This window comes from Rattus norvegicus, chromosome 1, assembly GCF_021556685.1.
Source record: "Rattus norvegicus strain SHRSP/BbbUtx chromosome 1, alternate assembly SHRSP_T2T, whole genome shotgun sequence".
NCBI lineage: Eukaryota > Metazoa > Chordata > Mammalia > Rodentia > Muridae > Rattus > Rattus norvegicus.
This window is the reverse complement of record NC_141534.1, coordinates 99,142,957-99,161,131: the sequence shown is the minus strand read 5'-3', so window position 1 is coordinate 99,161,131 and position 18,175 is coordinate 99,142,957. Positions and strand designations below refer to the sequence as shown.

General features: G+C 44.3%; 1 protein-coding gene across 2 annotated transcripts in view; it reads left to right on the top strand.

The window, feature by feature from the left end:
- Positions 1-18,175, top strand: part of Gpatch1 (G patch domain containing 1) — a 48,817-nt gene that overhangs the window by 18,735 nt on the left and 11,907 nt on the right. For both annotated transcript variants that reach the window (NM_001106246.1, XM_087653912.1), the window contains 8 exon segments: positions 1,156-1,235; positions 4,391-4,595; positions 5,524-5,820; positions 7,165-7,343; positions 9,124-9,251; positions 10,924-11,060; positions 11,374-11,537; positions 16,149-16,362. In NM_001106246.1, coding sequence (NP_001099716.1) covers positions 1,156-1,235; positions 4,391-4,595; positions 5,524-5,820; positions 7,165-7,343; positions 9,124-9,251; positions 10,924-11,060; positions 11,374-11,537; positions 16,149-16,362 — 1,404 coding nt within the window.

The following is an 18,175-nucleotide window of genomic DNA, read 5'->3' as shown; positions in this document are numbered from 1 at the left end:
GCATTGATACCATTGACAATATGTTACATGTTAATTATATAATAATGCAAAGTACTAGTTACTAATTGAGCATACTCTAGACACTAATGGGAGAATGAAATTGATAATAGTTATCTTAATTATATCAGTAACCAATATTTAAGTTACCTAAATTATTAACATCTTATAATAGTTGGTAGTTTGCAATAGCATATACTCTAGTCTGCTTTCTGAGACAAATCCTTCACTTTTCCTGAATCTAGTACCTTCGTTCTGCTGATGAGTTTGGTATATTTTGTCTCTTTTTTTAATTTGCACATATTTACTGCTCATATTTTCTTTTGACTGAGTGAATGTATCATTTCACCCAACCTCTGCAACTGACTTTTAGATTTTTTTTCCTTCCAACAATTAATGGGGCTAGAATGACTCTTATGTGTACCCACTCTGCAGAAAGTCTTTTTGTGACTTGCAGGGCCTTTGTCACAGGCTTGCATTGGCAGCGACCAGACCATCCCGACCACGTCAGAGGGCGTTGGTCACTCAGTTTCCTTAGTCTGCGGTCTTCTCTATCTACTGTTAGCATTTCATTTGCAACAAGAGTTTGTTCCCTGGCGAGTTCACAGCTGACCTGGTTGTGTTGCCTAGGAGCCTTATTTGGGCTGTTGCTAAGGAAACTGGGACACAGCCACCCTGGGGCACTGTGTGAGAAATGACCCTTGCAGTTGGGATCTTTCTTTTGACACTCTAGCTGGCTTTTCTTGAGAACTTTCACTTAAATAACCGCCACCTGAGGTTGCTTTGGTGGGGAGAGAGAGGACAATTTTATGGGGCCATTTTAGATCAAGTTTTTAGATGTTTCCTGATGGCAGCAGCACATCATGGTGGTGGCCTGTGCTGAGGCTGTTTTGCTAAAGTCCTTGCTTTGGGTGCTTGTCCTGGGAGGGAGGCGGAGGCAGCTGTCTGAGCTGTCTGGGTCGCTGGGCAGTGGAGAGCAGTTTGGTCTAAGCCTCACTGTGTCAACAAAGGGGTGAGAGTTTGAATGCTACTGGGTCCCCAAATGCTCCTTCCCAGTGACCTCACCCAGGGTGCTGTTTATGCTCTGGAAAATAAAAGGCCTCTTGTCTTACTTAATCACCTCAGCTTCTGGAATTAATCAGTGATGTCATTTTGTAGAACCCGAGAGAGATCTTCGATATGTTGGCAAAATTTTGGAAGGATTTTCCTTGGCTTCTAAACCTTTATCTTCAAAGAAAGTAAGAAAACCTTTCCATTAAAATTATTTTGCTTGTTTGGTACTTACAGTGTTTATTTTAATATTTATATGTTCTTTAATATTTATACTATCATCAAGTAATTAATTGAGCTATATCAATGTACTTATGGAAACCTGGCATTCCTCTATACATACTCCTCTGTTAACATTTTTTTAGAAGAAATCTGGGTATGACGGGACAGGTCTGTAATCCTAGCACTTGGGAAACTGAGGCAGGAGAATCATATTCTGAGGCAGCCTGTTTCAAAAAGCGGAAGGGGGCTTCACTTAGCCCAGCCAGTAAAGTACTCAAGACATGAATTCAATCCCCAAACCCATGTCAAAAAAGCTGGTGCAGTGGCTGTACAGTGGCTTCCAGTACATGGAAGTTTCCAGAGACTCACTGGCCAGCAGTAGAGCCTTCTTGACAAGTTCCATGCCAGGGAAAGAGTCTGTCTTAGAAAACAGAAGGTGGGGCTGGAGAGATGGCTCAGCAGTTAGGAGAACCGGCTGCTCTTCCAGAGGACCCAGGTTTGATTCCCAGCACCCACATGCAGCACACAACTGTCTCTAACTCCAGTTCCAGGGGACCCAGTGCCACCTTTGGCTTCTTCTGGCACCAGACATACATGGTAGCACATAGATGTACATATAGACAAGATGCCTATATACATTAAAAAAAAAAAAAGACATTTCCATTGAGAGGCCAGTAATGTGGCCTAGTGGTTAAATTCCCAGCACCACATAGAATCCCAAACCTTTGCATCTTGTGAGAGGGCAGTTCTCTTACTTTTAGACTAACTTGATGTATTGGGAATACTGCTCAGGGGAAAGTGCTTGCTTACCACACTCAAGTAAACACAAAGGTGGTGGTGATTTCTTGATAGGAGTAATTCCACTGTGTCCGGGGAACTGTGAACTCCTAATTCTGCCAGTAACAACAGGATACAGACATGGATGTGGTGGAAAGTTCTCAGGCCAGTGTGCACCTGGGCCTGAGTGCTTCACTCAGTGTTCAGGGTTGACTTGGTTCTCACTTTCAGGGAACTTCTAATTCTAGAAGTCAGTGTACAAGCAATGGTTAATCTATGCTTGTTAAACTAAGAGCAAGGGAACCCTTCAGTAGTTACTTAAAATATCTAATGGTTGGGTACATGATGCAGCCTTTAATGCCAGCACTCAAGGAGCAGAGTTGGGTGGATCCCCAAAGGGAGAAGCCAGCCTGGTCTCCAGATCTGAGTTTCAGGACTGCTAGAGCTACCCAGTGCAATTCTGTTTCCAAAAGAAGTCTAATGCTTAGGCTGGGCATGTAGCTCAGTTACAGAGTGTTCAGTGTGTGGGAGGTCCATCAGCCCCCAAAGAAACAAAGAAGCAAAACTTCCCTCTAACTTTTCTATTCTGCTGTCATTAATGTCTTCAGAGTTTGAAATCCAGAAATTTCACAGATAGGTGTAAATGTCCATGCTGTCAGCCTTTCCTCCACTCCCTCTCTCCTGCTGAGGTTTGACCTAAGACCTCATGTATGTTAGGCACACACTTTACCCCTCAGCTACACCCTAGCCTGTCTTTGTTACTTTGTTGTTGTTGTGGTGGTGGTGGTGGTGGTGGTGGTGGTGGCGGTGGCGGTGGCGGTGGCGGCGGCGGCGGCTAAGATTTAATCCCAGGGTCTTGTGACTATTCTGCAAATATTGTTACTGAGCCTCATTCCTCAGCTCTACTTAGGGTCTGAATTAAAAAATACTTTGAATTAAGAAGTTATGGGGCTGGAGAGATGGCTCAGTGGTTAAGAGCACTGACTGCTCTTCCAGAGGTCCTGAATTCAATTCCCAGCAACCACATGGTGGCTCCCAATCATCTGTAATGGGATCTGATGCCCTCTTCTGCTGTGTTTGAAGACAGCTATAGTGTACTCACTACATAAAACAAACAATTCTTTTTTAAAAAAAAAAAGTTGGGGCAGGAACTGGAGAGATGGCTTAGTAATTAAGAGCACTTGCTACTTAATATTGAAAATTGAGGAGTGGGGTTTGGATCCCAGTACCCACAAATACCTGTAACTCCAGCCCTAAAGGGTTCATATCCTCATCTGGCCTCTGTGAGTACCTCCACACATGTGTACACACACTTACACAACAGATATACATATTCACTGTTGCGTATAATAATTAAAAAACAAAACCAACACTTACTGGCTACTCTCCAGCCACGGTGGTCTCCCCACCTCCATGGTTCCCATGCTGGTGACTGCCCAACTTCTCAAGGTTCACTTGCCTAAAAACCTACTCTCATTCCCATTAATCTGCCCCCCATGGCTAGCTGTCACAAATCCCTGTAACCCAGTGAAATCAAAATTCTAGAGGCTTGTAATTTATCAGTTAGATTTATATCAGTAAATTCTCAACTCACAAAACTCCCACACAACGAACTTAGTGCCAATTGATATTGATACAAGCTGCCCGCCTAGACTGGACAAATTGTCCTACACTATTCTATCCCTTCGATGATATTCATAGCTACCTGTGGCTATTGAAGGCCATGTGGTTCTGGTTTGTCCTCTTCCTCCATCTTCTCTGTCCTTCTGTCCTCCCTGTGTGCCTGTCTGTCCCATCTCTAAAACTCTCAGCCCTCCTTCTTTTTCCGCTGCCCAATCATAGGCTCTAGCCTTATCTTATGCCTGCCCTCACCTGCATATAAACAGCAATCCACAATTCACGAATAAAATAAAAATGAATAAAAAAAAATGAAGGTCTGATGTTTCACTTGGAAGTGAACCATAGCCCGCACAAAGAGTTTGAACTTTAAAACTACCTACTTTCAAGTTTGTTTGTTTGTTTGTTTTTCAAAGGCTTGAACAAACATCTGTAACTGTTCAGTCTTACAGTGGGCTGGGTCCACATGTGGGGCAGGACATGGTGCTATGTCTTCTCATATTTAGTGCTCTCATCATGGGAAACATACATATTAGCAGTGGTGTTGTTAGCAGTGCGAGGCTGTTTGGACAGTGGTTCTGGTTTCCCTCAGAGGCCAGTGCTATCCCGGTACTCTCCACCTCGAAAGTGAGCTGGGGCTGGGCATAAATCATGGTTTTCTTTCTTAAGTTTTTGTGATCTTGTTGCCCAGATTTCCTGACTTTTATTTTGTCTGTTTTTTGTTAAGATTTATCCACCCCCCGAGTTGCCCAGGGACTACCGACCAGTGCATTATTTCAGACCTGTGGTCGCTGCAACGTCCAAGAACGCTCACTTACTTCAGGTGTTATCGGAGTCATCTGGGAAAGCAGGGCAAGACATGGGCACACACAGTAGGCATCAACTCAATGCCTCCAAGCGGGGGGAGCTGCTAGGAGAGATGCCTGTTCAAGGTACGTGTGGCGGAGGAGACTGGGCTTGCTGTGTTTAACATAATCTTACTCAGATAGGAAGTTGTGACTTCCCACTGATGGGGAAGCCTAGGAGCAGTGTCATGTCCTACAAACAGCGTATAATAGTGTACACAGACCTTATTCATTATGACTTGGTAAGTTGTCCTTTTGCCCCTCCCCCTCCCTTTTAAAGGTCTCATGTAGCTCATGATGGCCTTAAATTCTCAGTGTAGCTCAGGGTGATTTTTTTTTTTTTTTTTTTTGGTTCTTTTTTTCGGAGCTGGGGACCGAACCCAGGGCCTTGCGCTTCCTAGGTAAGCGCTCTACCACTGAGCTAAATCCCCAGCCCCGCTCAGGGTGATTTTGAACCCTCAGTTCTGCAGCCTCTGACACACAAGTGCTGAGATCACAGGACTGTGCCACTCACATTTATTTGTTTTGTTTAAAAAGTTTTATTTAAGTTTTATTAAAATGTATTAGCCAAGTATTGGTGGCACAGGCCTTTAATCCCAGCACTTGGGAGGCAGAGGCAGAGGTAGGTGGATTTCTGTGAGATAAGGCCAGCTTGGTCTACAGAGCAAGTTCTGGGACTACAGAGAGACTAGGACTACAAGCCAGGGACACACAGAGAAACCCTGTCACCCCACCCCCCTTTTATTTACATGTATAAGGGTGTGTACGTGCACATTCATGCTGGTGAGGCCAGAAAAGGCTGTTGTATCCGCTAGGGCTGAAGTTGTAGGTGGTTGTGAGATCAGAGTTGTACCTGTGGTCGATTATGTAAATATGCAGTGCATAGGACATATAGATATTGATAAACCAGTAACATAAATACTCGTCTGTGATTATGTACATTTTCAGTGGTGACTGTGTGTACAAAATAGTTAAAGCTGTCTGAATGTCATTTCTCGTTACTGTTTTTATTTAGGGTCAGCGACTTCAGTGTTGGAGTTTCTGTCCCAAAAAGACAAAGAAAGAATTAAAGAAGTGAAGCAAGCAACCGACCTGAAAGCCGCCCAAGCCAAGGCCAGGAGTCTGGCCCAGAGTGCGTCAAGCAGCAGAGCACAGGCCTCCACACCAGACCCTGGGCACAGCTCATGGCATCTGGCCCTGGGCAGTGGGACAGTCACCACCAGAGCCAGCAACTTCAAGCCTTTTGCCAAAGATCCAGAAAAGCAGAGACGATATGAAGAGTTCTTAGTACACATGAAGAAGGGTCAGAAAGGTGGGTGCTGGCCTGGCAGGGTTGGCAGCCTCTCTGTGCATCCCCTCCTCCATCACAGACTGCAAGTCAAGCAGCCCCTAAAACTGATCTGTCATTAGTTTTGCGCCACTTGGTGTAAACAGTACAAAGGTTTCAGAACCTCACTCTGAAAAGCAAATTCATAGCAGAAATAGAGTTAAGGCCTATAATTCCAGCACTGGGTGGCTGAGGCAGTGGGGTGAAGAGTTTGAGGCCTGCCTTGGCTATGTAGCAAGTCCTTGTTTCAAAACTAAAACAAAACAAAACAAAACAAAAATCGCAGAATAGTGATAATTTTGGAGTTTTAGTTGCTTTGAAAAACAGAAAAGTATTATGGGGATGTGTTTTCATTTTAATCCCAGGTGTGGGACATGGGGCTGCTTCAGACCGTCCACAGCAGGTGACTATGATTTGCCTCACGCTCTAGCAGGGGTGTGATTTTGCCAGCTGCAGACAGTTTCTGCGACTGTGTGAAGTTTGAAATCTATAGACTTTTTAGAAGGTGTATAAATTCCAGGGCCCTGACAGATGGTTTGTTGGTTGTTGTTGGTCATGGTTTGTTAAGTAGTTGTGCACAAAAGAGAAATAAGGAGAAGAAATTAGATATCCTGATGGTGAAGATCAAACTTTCCCCAGGGAGCTTGAAGCCTATAATCAGCAAGAAGTAGTTTAATGATAATGTCGCTCCTTTTCTGACTCCTAACTTTATTCAGGGATCTCTTTCCTTTCCCCTCTATTCTTTTCTCTCCTACCTAGTGTTAGGGGGTGGAAATGGTGGAAGAAAGAACCAACAAAGTAGCAAAAGACAGCCACACAGAAAAAGGGCAGAGTCTCCTCCCTAGCACAGGGCTGTAATTGGTTGGATTTACCAATGTCTGGATACACCAGCAATGCCCTTATGTCTAAGGGTTAGCCATGCACCAGCCTTCCAGAACCTTCTCTAATACCATGTTGTAAGTAGAATTTAATAAAGAGCATCTTGATGACTTGGGGACTGAACAGACGGGTCAGCAGTTAAGAACACTTGCTGCTCTTGCAGAGGACCTAGATTTGATTGCCAGCACCCACACAGCAGCTCACAACCATCGTTCCAGGGGATCCAACAGCCATACATGCATGGTGTCCAAATATGCTTGCACACAAAACATTTATAAAGTAAAATAAATCTGGGGGAAAAAAACAAAGCATCTTATGAAGGAAAGAGTATTATTTTCTGGAGGTAGCACCCAGTGCCCCCACCTCCGTAAGTACAGGGGTCTGGACATCTGGCCTCTGAGGAAACACACAGAACAGTGGTGTCCACCTAGTGCTCTCACTGTCCCACAGATGCTCTGGAGCGATGCCTGGACCCCAACATGACCGAGTGGGAGCGAAGCCGAGAGCGGGAAGAGTTTGCTCGGGCAGCCCAGCTCTACGTGTCCTCCAACTCCACCCTGTCCTCCAGGTTCACTCACGCCAAGGAGGAAGATGATTCAGATCAGGTTGAAGTTCCTCGAGACCAAGAGGTCTGTCGCCATCATGTGCCTACCTGGTGAACTTCATTTTGTGTTTTTGCAGTTGTAGGAATTGAGTTGAACCCAGGCTTTCACACAGTGTTAGTATGTACGTGGTCTAACCATAAAGCCATACTCCCAAGCTCTGGTCAGATTTTTGTTTGTTTGTTTGTGCATTTATGTGGATGTGTGTACCGTGTTCAGGTACATGCACCGGTATGTGTGCATCTAGAAGTCAGATACCAACATCGAATGTCTTTCTCAATTATTCTGTAACTTACTTTGTTATATAGTTTTCTTTTGAGACAGGCAAACTGTTCTGATATAGGTAAACTGTCCTGGAACTCTGTTCTTTCTACCTCAGCATTCCCAATGCTAGGGCTGCAGGTGTGACCCACTCCATCAGTCTTCAACTTACTGTTTTGGTTGTTGTTGTTTATGTTCATTGGTGCTTTGTACGTCTGTGTTAGGGTACTGGATCCCCTGGAACAGGAGTTACAGACAGCTGTGAGCTGCCATATGGGTGCTGGAACCCAGTCCTCTGGACAAGCAGCTGGTGCTCTTAACCGCTAAGCCATCTCCCCAGTCCCTTTGACCCTGCTTTTTTGAGACAGGGTCTCTCACTGAACTCAGAGCTCGTGGATTTAGCAAGGTGGGCTAGCCAGTGAGCTTCAGGGATCTGCCTGTCTTCTCTTCCCCACTAGTGAGATTCTGGACACGTGCTCTTGCACCAGCCTTTAGGCAGGTTCTGGGGACATAAACTCAGGCCTTTAGGCTTTGGTGGCAAGCACTTGCCACTGAGTCATCTCTGCAACCCCTCTTAGTGGTTTTGACGTTAAAATTCCATGCACCTAAATATTTTGAATCAGAAATAGTTTTGATATTTAGCTTACAAGATATAGCGGTGTAACAACCCAAACTGTTTTCAAGACCAGTGTTTGTTTGTTTGTTTGTTTGTTTGTGATGAAAGTACATGAAGCTTAGCACTTTAAAAAAATACATATTTATTTTTATTTTATATGTGTCAGTGTTTTGTCTTCATGTATTTCTGTGTACCACATGCCTGTCTGGTACCCTCAGAAGCCAAAAGACAGTGTTAAATTCCCTGGAACTAGAGTTAGAGATGGCTGAGCCATCCTGGTGCTGGGAATCAGACCTTCGGAAGAGCAGCCAGTGCTCTTAACGTTTGCGAGATCTCTCCAGCCCTGGCCTTTTTCTTTTTGAGATGTGGTCTTGGTATTCAGGCTGGGCTAGTTTAGAATTTGCTACGTAGGCAAGGCTGCTTCATACTCATAGAGACCCACCTGTCTTTGTCTCCTGACATAAAGTTTTAAGATTTATTCTTATTGATTTTTAAATAGTCTTCATTCAGTGCTTTTAATCCCAGCACTGAGAAGGCAGAGGCAGATGGATCTCTGAGTTCAAGGCCAGTCTGGTCTATAGAGCAAGTTCCTGTAGAGCCAGGGCTACACAGCGAAACCTGTCTTGAAAATCACAGAAAAACAACCCAAAAAGCGTCATATATGTGTGCATCTACATGTGAGTATTTGCATGTGTATGTGGTTGCCCATCGAGTCCAGATGAAGGCTTGGGTCCTCTGGAGCTGGAGTGACAGGCGATTGTGAGCTGCTGCACTTGGCTGTGGGGCATAGAATCAGGGTCCTCTGCAAGAGCAGTGTGCTAGCACGACTGCTGAGCCATCTCTCCAGCCTAAAGCTTGATATTTCTAACCTGGAAGACTAGTGAGGTCAGTTCTCTGACTGCATCAGACAGAATGACTGTCTCTTCCTAGAATGACCTCAGTGACAAGCAGTCAGCTGTGAAGATGAAGATGTTTGGGAAGCTCACTCGAGATACGTTTGAATGGCACCCCGACAAGCTTCTGTGTAAGAGGTTTAACGTCCCTGACCCGTATCCGGGGTAAGTTGGGGTAGCCTGTCTTTCCACCCACTCCATGAAAGCTCATTTAAGGAAAAAAATGGTGAGATTTATTTTATGTGTTTCTGCCTGCACGTGTGTCTTTGTACTACATGTTTACCTGCTACCCTTAGGTCTTAGAAGAGGGTATCAGAACTGGAGTTACAACCACCAACTACCGCATGGGTGCTGGGAACTGAACCTGGGTCCTGTGTGAGAGCAACAAGTGCTCTTAAGCACTGAGCCATTTTTCCAGCCCCCTTAGTGTTCATATTATGCTCTTGCAGTCTCCCTTTTCAAGAGAAACTTAACTTCTATTGGGGGCTGCCAGTTTGCACATTTACTTTAACTTCTGTTTGTTTATTTATTTGTATTTTTGTTCATGTGTATGTAGCTGTGTGCATATATGAGAACTCAAGGGGGACAACAGAGGACATAAGGTCCCTTGGGGTTGCAGTAACAGGTGGTTGTGAGCCACATGACATGGGTGCTGGGAACCCAACCCATCCTTTGGAAGAATAGTAAGCACTCTTAACTGCTGAGCCATCTCTCTAGCCATCCCTACCCCCTTTATTGTGATTAATGTGATTGCATGCATGGGTCTGTGTTGCCACATGTATTTAAACCATATTGCAACCTCTTAATTCATTGCCAACATATAAATACAGGTAAACTTTATACCATGTTTTAATGACTTTGCGTGGCACCCATATAATGCTGCTCATACATTTTATTTTAAACATGTTACTTACAGCTGGATATGGTGGTGCCCGCCTTTGATCCTAGCACTTTCCAGACAGAGGCAAGAAGATCTCTGGGAGTCTGAGGCCAGCCTGGTCTACAGAGGGAATTCCAGGACAGCTAGGGATACATACTGGAGAGATCCTATGTCAGATAACAATAAAACATGTTATTTGTGTTTCTATTCCCTTCATGTGTGTTTGGGAACATGCTAAGATCAAATACTATAGGGTCTTGCATATATTAGGATCAAACACCACAGGGCCTTTGCACATACTAGGATCAAACACAGACCTTTGCACATGCTAGGATCAAACACAGGGCCTTGCACACGCTAGGATCAAACACAGGGCCTTGCACACGCTAGGATCAAACACAGGGCCTTGCACACACTAGGATCAAACACAGGGCTTTGCACATACTAGGATCAAACACAGGACCTTGCACACAGTAAGATCAAACACAGGGCCTTGCACATGCTAGGATCAAACACAGGGCCTTACACATGCTAGGATCAAACACAGGGCCTTGCACACAGTAAGATCAAACACAGGACCTTGCACACAGTAAGATCAAACACAGGACCTTGCACACAGTAAGATCAAACACCAGGCCTTGCTCATGCTAGGATCAAATACCAGTCTCTGTATAGACCATGCTGGCCTTGAACTCTCAGAAATCCATTTGCCTCTATCTTGTGTTTGCTGGGATTAAAGGCATGCACCCCCATGCTTATCAGTCAATACTCTAATAGAAGTAACTCAAGAGTTCTGAGGTCAGGTGTTCTGCCTTCCTGAACTGCTCTGAGAAGTAGAAATGTCTTGAGCCTTCACTGGAGAGCTGATGTGAGAAAGCAAGTCTCATAGTACGTGGGCTTAATCCTAGCTGTTGTTCTTAAAACACCATCTGTTTTCCTCTTTTCCCGCTACCCCAGCTCGACTTTAGTTGGCTTACCCAGAGTGAAGAGGGATAAATACTCAGTCTTCAACTTCCTGACGCTCTCAGAGCCTGCCTCTCTGCCCACAGCTCCAGTACCCAGTGAAAAAGCCCCGCAGCAACGGGGTCCAGACAGTGAGTAGAACTCCCTGGGACCTAGGTACTGACCCAGGTCTCAATCCCTCACTGTCTGGAAGGTGGAATAAGGAGTGGGCCAGCGTGAGCACAATGTAGACTTTCTTTGATAACAACTGCTTGTACCTGCACAGCAGCACTGGGAGTTTAATCTTTGGGCTTAGGTCTGTCTGCACCTGCCTTACCCCAGTACTTTGTATGGTGTGCCTGGTCCCATCCAAGGTAGACCTAGGTTCTGAGCAAATGAAAGGTCAATCTTGAATTTGCCTTCTGTTCACTAATTCCAGTGTTCTGTTGGGTTCCTGCCTTTCAGAATCCAGGAAACCATCCCGATGGGACACATCCAAACAGGAGAAGAAAGAGGATTCCATTAGCGAGTTTTTAAGTCAGGCTAGATCAAAAGTTGGACCTTCAAAACAAGAATCCAGTGCCTTAGGAAGCAAAGAGGAACAGGCCTCTGAGCCACACCCAGACATGGTATGCGGGTGCTGCTGTCTGTGGCCCAGGCCCATCTCTGTGTGATGTGTTCTCTATTCAGTAGTGGGTGGGTGCCCACGTGTGTGTGTGTGTGTGTGTGTGTGTGTGCACATGTGTGTGCATGTGCATATACAAGTGTGTGTGCCCATGTGAGTGTGGGTGCTTGTATGAGCAAATGATAGCTTCTGCTGCTCCTGCGGTGTGCAGTGAGTACGTGGGACACCATAGGCTTGGGTGTGAATAACAGAGGACACATTTTTCCAGAACATCTTTACTTATGGAAACCAACAGCAGGTAGATTTGGCCCATGGGTTCTACCTGGCTGGTGCCCATTAGACAGACCCACAATACAGCTGTAGCTGTATATGAGAAAAGTCTACACACGGTGTCTAGAGCAGCTCTCACTTAGTGTAAAGCATTGGAACCCAGCCCACTGTATTCACAGAACATGGATAATGTTCCCTTCTAGATGCAAGTGTTCCCTTTTGTGCAGAGATCCCCTGGGTTCTCTTACCTCGTATCCTTGGCTTTTACACACATGTAGTCAGAGGATGACCTATGAGAATGGGTTCTCTCCTTCCACCATTTGGAAGGATCAAATACCACAGGGCCTTGCACATGCTAGGATCAAATACTACAGGGCCTTGCACATGCTAGGATCAAATAAATACCACAGGGCCTTGCACATGCTAGCATTGAACACCTGTAGGGAACATTTCACAGTCAAACCGTGGTGGTCCTGGCCTCTCTGACAGAATCATTAAGACCTTTTGTTAATATCCCACAGGTTTCTGTTTATTTTTGTTAATCTCCCTCTTTTTCTCTCCTTTGTTCAAAGTGGTGCATTTTTATTGAACTGTTTTCAAGTTAATAGACTCTTTCCTGTGCTATTTCATTCTTCTTGTGAATACAGACAATGAGGTTTGTTTGATTGGGAGTATTGGCCCAGCTCCCAGGATCCCACAGTTCCCCAGCCTCATGCTTCCTGTGGATGAGACCATAAGTACATACCTCCATAGGCAGCTCAATGATGAGTCCAAATCTTTTGTTTCTTATATTTTCCACCTCTGAAATATACATCTCCCTTTATTTCTTTGCAAAGACTTTAAATGAAATCTTTTTATTTGACCTTATTCTTGGAGCATAGTTATAATGACTACTTAAAGAAGCAAGAAGCCGGGGTTGGGGATTTAGCTCAGTGGTAGAGCGCTTGCCTAGGAAGCGCAAGGCCCTGGGTTCGATCCCCAGCTCTGAAAAAAAGAACCAAAAAAAAAAAAGGGGGGGGGGGTTGGGGATTTAGCTCAGTGGTAGAGTGCTTGCCTAGCAAGCACAAGGCCCTGGATTCGATCCCCAGCTCCGAAAAAAAAAAAAAAAAAAAAAAAAAAAAAAAAAAGAAGCAAGAAGCCAAGTGTGGTGTTTCACACCTTTAATCCCAGTACTCAGTGGGCAGAGGCAGGTGGATTCTCTGTGAGTTCGAGACCAGCCTGACCTAGTATAGGGAATTCCAGGCCATCCAGGGGCTATATAGAGAGACCCTGGTAGTCTCTCCTGATAGTGGGCGTGACTCCTGATAGTGGACCAAGGGCTTCCCCTATCATGGGTGCTCTTACTAGGCTGTTCATTGCTACCTATGAGTTTGGAGCCCAGGGTCAGTTCATGTATAGTCTTTGGGTAGTGGCTTAGTCCCTGGAAGCTCCGGTTGGTTGGCATTGTTGGTCATATGGGGTCTCAAGCCCCTTCATCTCTTTCAGTCTCTGATTCCTTCAATGGAGGTCCCGTTCTCAGTTCAGCGGCTGGCATTCACCTATGTATTTGCCGTAGTCTGGCTGTGTCTCTCAGGAGAGATCTACATCCGGTTCCTGTCGGCCTGCACTTCATTTCGTCATCCACTTTATTTAGTTTAGTGGCTGTATATGTATGGGCCACATGTGAGGCAGGCTCTGAATGGGCGATCCCTCAGCCTCTGTTCTAAACTTTGCCTCCCTATTCCCTCCCAAGGGTATTCTTGTTCCCCTTTTAAAGAAGGAGTGAAGCATCCACATTTTGGTCATCCTTCTTGAGTTTCATGTGTTCTGTGCATCTAGGGTAATTCGAGCATTTGGGCTAGTAGCCACTTATCAATGAGTGCATACCATGTGTATTTTTCTGTGATAGTTTACTTCACTCAGGATGGTATTTTCCAGTTCCATCCATTTGCCTATGAATTTCATAAAGTCATTGTTTTTGATAGCTGAATAGTATTCCATTGTGTAGATGTACCACATAATCTGTATCCATTCCTCTGTTGAAGGGCATCTGGGTTCTTTCCAGCTTCTGGCTATTATAAATAAGGCTGCTATGAACATAGTGGAGCACGTGTCTTTGTTATATGTTGGAGCATCTTTTGGGTATATGCCCAAGAGAGGTATGACTGGGTCCTCAGGTAGTGCAATGTCCAATTTTCTGAGGAACATTCAGACTGATTTCCAGAATGGTTGTAATACCCACCAACAATGGAGGAGTGTTCCTCTTTCTCCACATTCTCGCCAGCATATGCTGTCACTGGAGTTTTTGATCTTAGGCATTCTGACTGGTGTGAGGTGAAATCTCAGGGTTGTTTTGATTTGCATTTCCCTTATGACTAAAGATGTTGAACATTTCTTTAGGTGCTTCTCAGCCATTGGACATTCCTCAACTGTGAATTCTTTGTTTAGCTCTGAACCCCATTTTTTTTAATAAATCTTTTTTTAAAAGATTTATTTATTCATTTATTATATATAAGTACACTGTAGCTGTCTTCAGATACACCAGAAGAAGGCATCGGATCTCTTTACAGATGGTTGTGAGCCACCATGTGGTTGCTGGGAATTGAACTCAGGACCTCTGGAAGAGTAGTCGGGTGCTCTTAACCGCTGAGCCATCTCTCCAGCCCTGAACCCCATTTTTTTTTAAAAGATTTATTCATTTATTATATATAAGTACACTGTAGCTGTCTTCAGATACACCAGAAGAGGGAATCTCTTTACAGATAGTTGTGAGCCACCATGTGGTTGCTGGGAATTGAACTCATGACCTCTGGAAGAGCAGTCGGGTGCTCTTAACCACTGAGCCATCTCTCCAGCCCTGAACCCCATTTTTTAATAGGGTTATTTTTCTCCCTGCAGTCTAACTTCGTGAGTTCTTTGTATATTTTGGATATAAGCCCTCTATCAGTTGTAGGATTGGTAAAGATCTTTTCCTGCTTTGATCTAACAACAGTGTCCTTTGCCTTACAGAAACTTTGTAGTTTTATGAGATCCCGTTTGTCGATTCTTGATTTTAGAGCATAAGACATTGGTATTTTGTTCAGGAAAATTTCTCCAGTGCCCATGTGTTCGAGATTCTTCCCCACTTTTTCTTCTATTAGTTTGATTGTATCTGGTTTGATGCGGAGGTCCTTGATCCACTTGAACTTAAGCTTTTACAGGGTGATAAGAATGGATCGATCTGCATTCTTCTACATGCTGACCTCCAGTTGAACCAGCACCATTTGCTGAAAATGCTATCTTTTTTCCATTGGATGGTTTTGACTCCTTTGTCAAAAATCAAGTGCCCATAGGTGTGTCGGTTCATTTCTGGGTCTTCAGTTCTATTCCACTGGTCTATCTGCCTGTCTCTGTACCAATACCATGCAGTTTTTATCACTATTGCTCTGTAATACTGCTTGAGTTCAGGGATAGTGATTCCCCCGGAAGTCCTTTTATTGTTGAGGATAGTTTTAGCTATCCTGGGTTTTTTGTTATTCCAGATGAATTTGCAAATTGTTCTGTCTAACTCTATGAAGAATTGGATTGGAATTTTGATGGGGATTTCATTGAGTCTGTAGATCGCTTTTGAAAAAATGGCCATTTTTACTATATTAATCCTGCCAATCCATGAGCATGGGAGATCTTTCCATCTTCTGATGTCTTCAATTTCTTTCTTCAGAGGCTTGAAGTTCTTATCATACAGATATTTTCACTTGCTTGGTTAAAGTCACACCGAGGTACTTTATATTATTTGGGTCTATTATGAAGGGTGTCGTTTCCCTAATTTCTTTCTCAGCTTGTTTCTCTTTTGTGTAGCGGAAGGCTACTGATTTATTTGAGTTAATATTATACCCAGCCACTTTGCTGAAGTTGTTTATCAGCTTTAGTAGTTCTCTGGTGGAACTTTTGGATCACTTAAATATATTATCATGTCATCTGCAAATAGTGATATTTTGACTTCTTCCTTTCCAATCTGTATCCCTTTGATCTCCTTTTGTTGTCTGATTGCTCTGGCTAGGACTTTGAGGACTATATTGAATAAGTAGGGAGAGAGTGTGCAGCCTTGTCTAATCCCTGATTTTAGTGGAATTGCTTCAAGTTTCTCTCCATTTAGTTTAATGTTAGCTACTGGTTTGCTGTGTATGGCTTTTACTATGTTTAGGTATGGGCCTTGAATTCCGTTCTTTCTAGGACTTTTATCATGAAGGGGTACAACCAGTACTTTTAACCACTCAGCCATCTGTTCACCCCCCTAAGCCCAATCTTAACTGTTTAAGCATGTGTACATATGTATTTCAAAGCATCAAGTCCTTTCACCCCAACTCTTGTTTCTGTGTTAATGCAGACTGTAGACAAAGCTGTGGATGCACAGCCGGACAGGGAAGGTAGCCGTCCTTCCATGGATTTATTCAAGGCCATCTTTGCCAGTTCCTCTGATGAAAAGTCCTCATCTTCAGAGGAGGAGCAAGACGACAGTGAGGACAGTCAAGAGCACACCGAGGAGGCCAGCCTTAAAGGTTCCCAGGAGGCTGCTGTCGGGGAGACCTCTCTGATCCATGGTAAGGCCACCTCCCTGACTTGGGTGCTATGGGAGAACTGACAGTGTTGAAGGGCAGTCAGTTTGTCTGTGGTGAGACAGGCTCTCAGGGAGAAGCCCAGTCTGACTTCGATCTTCCTAAGGCTGGCCAGTAACCTCTGATCCTTTTCCTACCTCCCAGCCTCCATCTCCTGGGACTACAGGCAGGCACCATATTTGGCTTCGCAGCCTACAACTAGGACAATTGACAATTAATAGTATCTCATCATGTTCATATACATACACACACACAAACACTTACACATATATATGCACACACATATATATACACATGTTTGTGTGTGTGTGTGTGTGTGTGTGTGTGTGCGCGTGTGTATGTCAATATGTTCATTATGTGTGTGCATGCATGCACAGTGGGTCCAGAGATCTGCCTTAAGTGTTGTGCCTCCATAAACAACCCCTTTGCTTTTTGAGATGCAGACTCAGCAGTACCTGGGGCTCCCCAGCTTGTCTATGCAGTCTGCTCACAAGCCACCGAGCCCCACGTCTCCCACACTGAACCTCCACGTGCATGCCATCACACTCGGCTTTTTACTGGGTTCTGGGCTCAAACTTGGGTCCTCGCGCATATGTGGCAAGCATTTTAGGGCCTGTATCACCTCTCAGGCCTTTTATCACTATATTTTAATTTGTGTGAGTAGAGTCTCAAGTGTTGGATCTTTTTAAATCTAGTTTAAATCTCTGTTGTAAATTTTAAAGATAGTGTGTTTGACAATATTGATTTCCCAACTTAGTCTAGTTAAGAATTGAAAAAGTACAAATTTTCTTTAAATTTCTTTTTTTTAAGGGTTGGGGTAGAGTTCAGTATCTAGTTGGCAAATTCTTTCTTTCTTCACCTGGTTGCTGAGGGAGTGTCAGGGTTCTGGGAATGCATTTGGGAAGAATGTTCAGGTTCCACTGTGCGGGAGAGGGGCCGCTCTGGTCCTCCGGTCGGCCCCAGCAGGCATGGCCTGGCATACTGACCTAGTAAGAAACGCTGCTGTCATCCTGCCTCCACACTTGCCCAGAAGACTGGCCAGCTTGTTCCGGGCACCACCTTGAGCATTTCAGACAAAACAGAGAACTTGTGGATGCTGGAGCTGTGAACAGGTTCCATTTGCATTACTGGCAGTGTCTGCCCCCACGTCTGTCTGTGGTAGACCTGAGTATAAATCCTGAAGGGTCCCACACAGGGATATGATACAGTATTTATTTTAGATGATTACAGAATCAGTTCTTTGTTTTTTCTCCTGTGGATAAAACCGTTATTTTTTTTTTTTAAATTATAAAGTCATGTATACTTGAAGTTTAAAAGTAGGCTGGGCATAGTGGTACATGCCTTAAATTCTAGCACTTGGGAGAGCCAGTGGCAGATGGATCTCTGTGAGTTCAAGGACAGCTTTGTCTACATAGTGAGTTCCAGGACAGCCAATAGTGAGCCTCTGTTTTAAAAAAAAAAAAAGTTAAAAAGTATTGGGTTGGCAATATAGCTCAGTGTAGAGTGCCTGCCTCCCATGTAGAGGACCTGAGTTCAATCCCAAGCACTGCATAAACTGTACATGGCCCAGAACTAGTGTATGGACAGCAGACTCAAGAGGTGTAGGCCATCCTCAGCTATATTGTGAGTTGGAGGTTAACCTGGGCTACATAAGATTGTCTCAAAAATGAAGTAGAAAGCAGGTAGAAAGGACCACTATGAATACTCCTGATGCAGACTTTGTATCTTATGCTTGTTCTGTCTGACAGTGGAGTAGTCTGTCTGTCTTTTTGGAAGGGATGGTTTACTGTGTACAGAA